Source organism: Phoenix dactylifera, chromosome 5, assembly GCF_051530095.1.
Source record: "Phoenix dactylifera cultivar Ajwa chromosome 5, Ajwa_hap1_PhDact_Kaust_v1.1, whole genome shotgun sequence".
Taxonomy (NCBI): Eukaryota; Viridiplantae; Streptophyta; class Magnoliopsida; order Arecales; family Arecaceae; genus Phoenix; species Phoenix dactylifera.
Genome location: NC_143194.1, coordinates 36,663,993 through 36,667,277, shown reverse-complemented (window position 1 = coordinate 36,667,277; position 3,285 = coordinate 36,663,993). Strand labels below are relative to the sequence as shown.

Here is a 3,285-nt window from a genome sequence, read left to right as displayed (position 1 = left end):
CCCCTTCTTCTATCGGACCCCCACCGCCTCCTTGGTTTCTTCCTTCCCCAATTCCCCATTCCCCATTCCCCATTCCATTCCGTCGATCATCGCGGAGATGACTACCTATGGGACGATCCCGACCTCTTCCGGCGGCGCCGCCACACCTCTGGATTTCATTTCCCGCGCCAAGGAGCGGGGAAGAGAGGCCCTGGCGACGCGCCGCCCGTGGCGGGAGGTGGCCGATATCCACGCCATCAGCCTCCCGCCGAGTCTCGGGGAGGCGTACCTCCGGATCCGGACCAACCTGGGCTACTTCGCCATGAACTACGCCATCATCGTCCTCCTTATCGTCTTCCTCAGCCTCCTCTGGCATCCCGTGTCCCTCATCGTCTTCATGGTTATGATGGCTCTCTGGCTCTTCCTCTACTTCCTGCGCGACGAGCCCCTCGTCATCCTCGGCCGCACGATCGGCGACCGCACGGTCCTGATCGTGCTCGCCCTCGTGACCCTGGGGGTGCTGCTGCTTACCAACGCCACGCTCAACATCCTGGTCTCGTTCCTGGTGGGGCTGCTGGTGGTGGTTCTCCACGCGGCGCTGCGACGGACCGATGACCTCTTCATGGAGGAGGAGGAGGCGGCGGGGCCAGGCCGATGGTACACCGTCGTCGGGGAGCCCGCCAAGCTGTCCCCATCCGTTTCCTCCTAGTAGAACAACAACCGCCATCGCCCACGCACCAGGCTTGTATGCGTTTTCATATGCGATGACTGCTACTTCTTCTATTCTTGATTAGTACCGCAGCTTATTTGTGCTCATCATGTGTTCGTTCTTTTATTTCCATGGTTGAATTAGTCTTCCGTCTTCTTTTCCCTTCTTTTTAATAATTCGTTAGCTTGGTGGATCGGACATTATCGCATTAAATTCTTTCTACAACCATGCATTATATCCTTCCCCTTCTCCCATATTTCTTCCTCTTATTCTCACGGATCAGCAGTGCTGGGCTTTCTCTGTATTTCAGTGATAGCAGAGAACTAGAGGCTTCTCTGTGTTGTCGCAGTCGTGCATCTTCCTTGACGGGTGATCCAAAAATAGCAATTAGTTATCCGTTGTGTAAATTTGTCCGTCAATATATTAAGGCATGGGTTTTGGTGGGGAGTACCTTTCCGTGGGTCTCATCTTCGTTATTTTCCGACTTAAATACTGTGGACAATACTCTGGATATGTGCGTGATCTCATACCGCATCATACACAAACAGTTTTTCCGACGACAAAATTCTACGGAAGCCTAAGAACAAGGTAGATGGATGAATGATGATTCCTGCTTGCATTTTTGTCCATTTGACGACTGTGAAGTTGTACAGAAGCTCTCTGAGGAAGAAGAACTCTCGATGACTGGATGCGTCCATCCAGATGGAGCCGAGAGAATTAAAATGGGGAACAGCTATCCCCTCGCCTAACTGCATTCATCGGGCCATAAGCTCCTTTTTTTACTGTTTCTCCACATCCCGTTTGGGCGTCCGGTAGCAAGTTCCAGATCGCACTCACCTAGGTCTTGTGGAAGGTGGTGATTGTCATCGACCCAAATTTGTAGGACTTTTTCTTTCGGATTGGAGACTGGGACCGGTGGCCATGTATTCTTGTTTGTGTCCTCAGAAAAAAAGGTCGCTTGCATGGGCAACAAACACATGGTGGGTGGGCACACTGTCTGCCTTCTTGCTTGTGGAAATCTCAGGAGAGAAACGAAGAACTCCAAGACTTGGGAGTCACCTGGTAACTTGGGATGAAGATGGGAGATTTTGATCAAATTTTAAGGAGGTGTTTAATGATTCTGACATCGGTGCGTAAGGATAACGCGGCATATTAAAGTAATATGCATTTGTACTTGAGAGTTTAGGGCTGCTGATAGGGGATTTGGTTATTGCTCGCAAACTAATAATCCACTACCATGTTTGATATTTCTTACATCTTTGGATGGGAAGGATTGCTTTGGCTGAAACAGCCATCAAAAAGAGGTTGCTTTAGACTCCAGAGAATGATTTTAGGTTTAATGTTTTCAAGGCCATTTTCTGGATTATCTTAAAAGGTGACACCAAGATGAACTCGGAGTGATTGATCGCAGCTGAGGAACAATGTAGAAAATACAGGGATATCTTGATGCATAATAATCAAGATACTAGAATTATCAATCGATATTGTAAATGAGATTGATTACATTAACAATTGATTAATATCTGATATCCAGAAAATCCATAATAATGAGTAGCAAAAGATACAGTTTTGAGGGAAAATGCACACTGTGTTTACTGAGTTCAATAAAAGCACAAATAAATAACATTGGCGAGCCCTAGTTGAGATTGGAAACAATCATTCCCTGCTGGCTTGGGTGTTCAATCTTTTTTGACTGGAGTTTGAATTGAGTTCTGGTACGTAGGTTGCTGCAGAAAAAAGGCCACGCACTACATTGCTCCACGTTCCCTAATATTGTACAATGTTGATGATTACATTAAAAACGAAGCTGTATCAAGTCAAACTGAATGGTCTTCCGCCTGGGGAAAGGCAACACCGCCCTGCAACCAAGTATCGACTCTCTTGGTTTTCCCCCCAACGCATCGTACGCGAAGGTAAGCTGTGATGTACCCTGGCATTTGGTATCCATGATAGCCATGGATCATAACCTTTGCTATGGGAGGATGCGACCTTTATGAGACTTCTGTACGAATGATGGAGCCGCAGGCGGCCTGAAAGGGGGTCAATATATGCAATCAGAATCCAAAAGTAAACAGCATTTGACCGACAAACAATTTTGTGACCATCATTTTTTTGGATTAACAGCTGCTGCCCTAATGCCCTCTCTTAGGGATGGCTAAATAACAATTTCCAAGATGTCTATATATATATCATACATGGTAAACGTTGACTAAATAATAGTACCACCTGTTCTTAGTTTGTATCGTACTACCATCTCCTATCCTCTAAGCAAAAGTAGGATAAGTGGATTCATGTTCATATTCGAATCCATCTGAATATAGATAGAATTTTGAGCATTTGATTGATATTCGTATCCGTATTTATATTTATAGAAGAAAAATACATAGAAATATTAATTGATAGCTATCTAATCAGTATCCGAATATCTAATTTTATTTTTGATCCTATTTAATTTTATATAGAACTCATAAACTTTTTAAGAAAAATAAATAACTACATAACATGCTATTAACCTGATTTATCACCTGCTTAGTAATATTTTTAATTTTATGGTCATAAAATTTAATTATTCGATTTATGTCCGTATTTATATCCAT

At 44.5% G+C, this 3,285-nt stretch overlaps 1 protein-coding gene across 1 annotated transcript; it reads left to right on the top strand.

Moving 5' to 3' along the window:
* LOC103702045 (PRA1 family protein F3-like) lies at positions 1-928 on the top strand. Its single transcript, XM_008784329.6, has one exon. It carries the CDS (start codon positions 98-100, stop codon positions 686-688), a length of 591 nt encoding a protein of 196 aa, XP_008782551.1. The 5' UTR covers positions 1-97; the 3' UTR covers positions 689-928.
* The last annotated feature ends 2,357 nt before the right edge of the window (positions 929-3,285 follow it).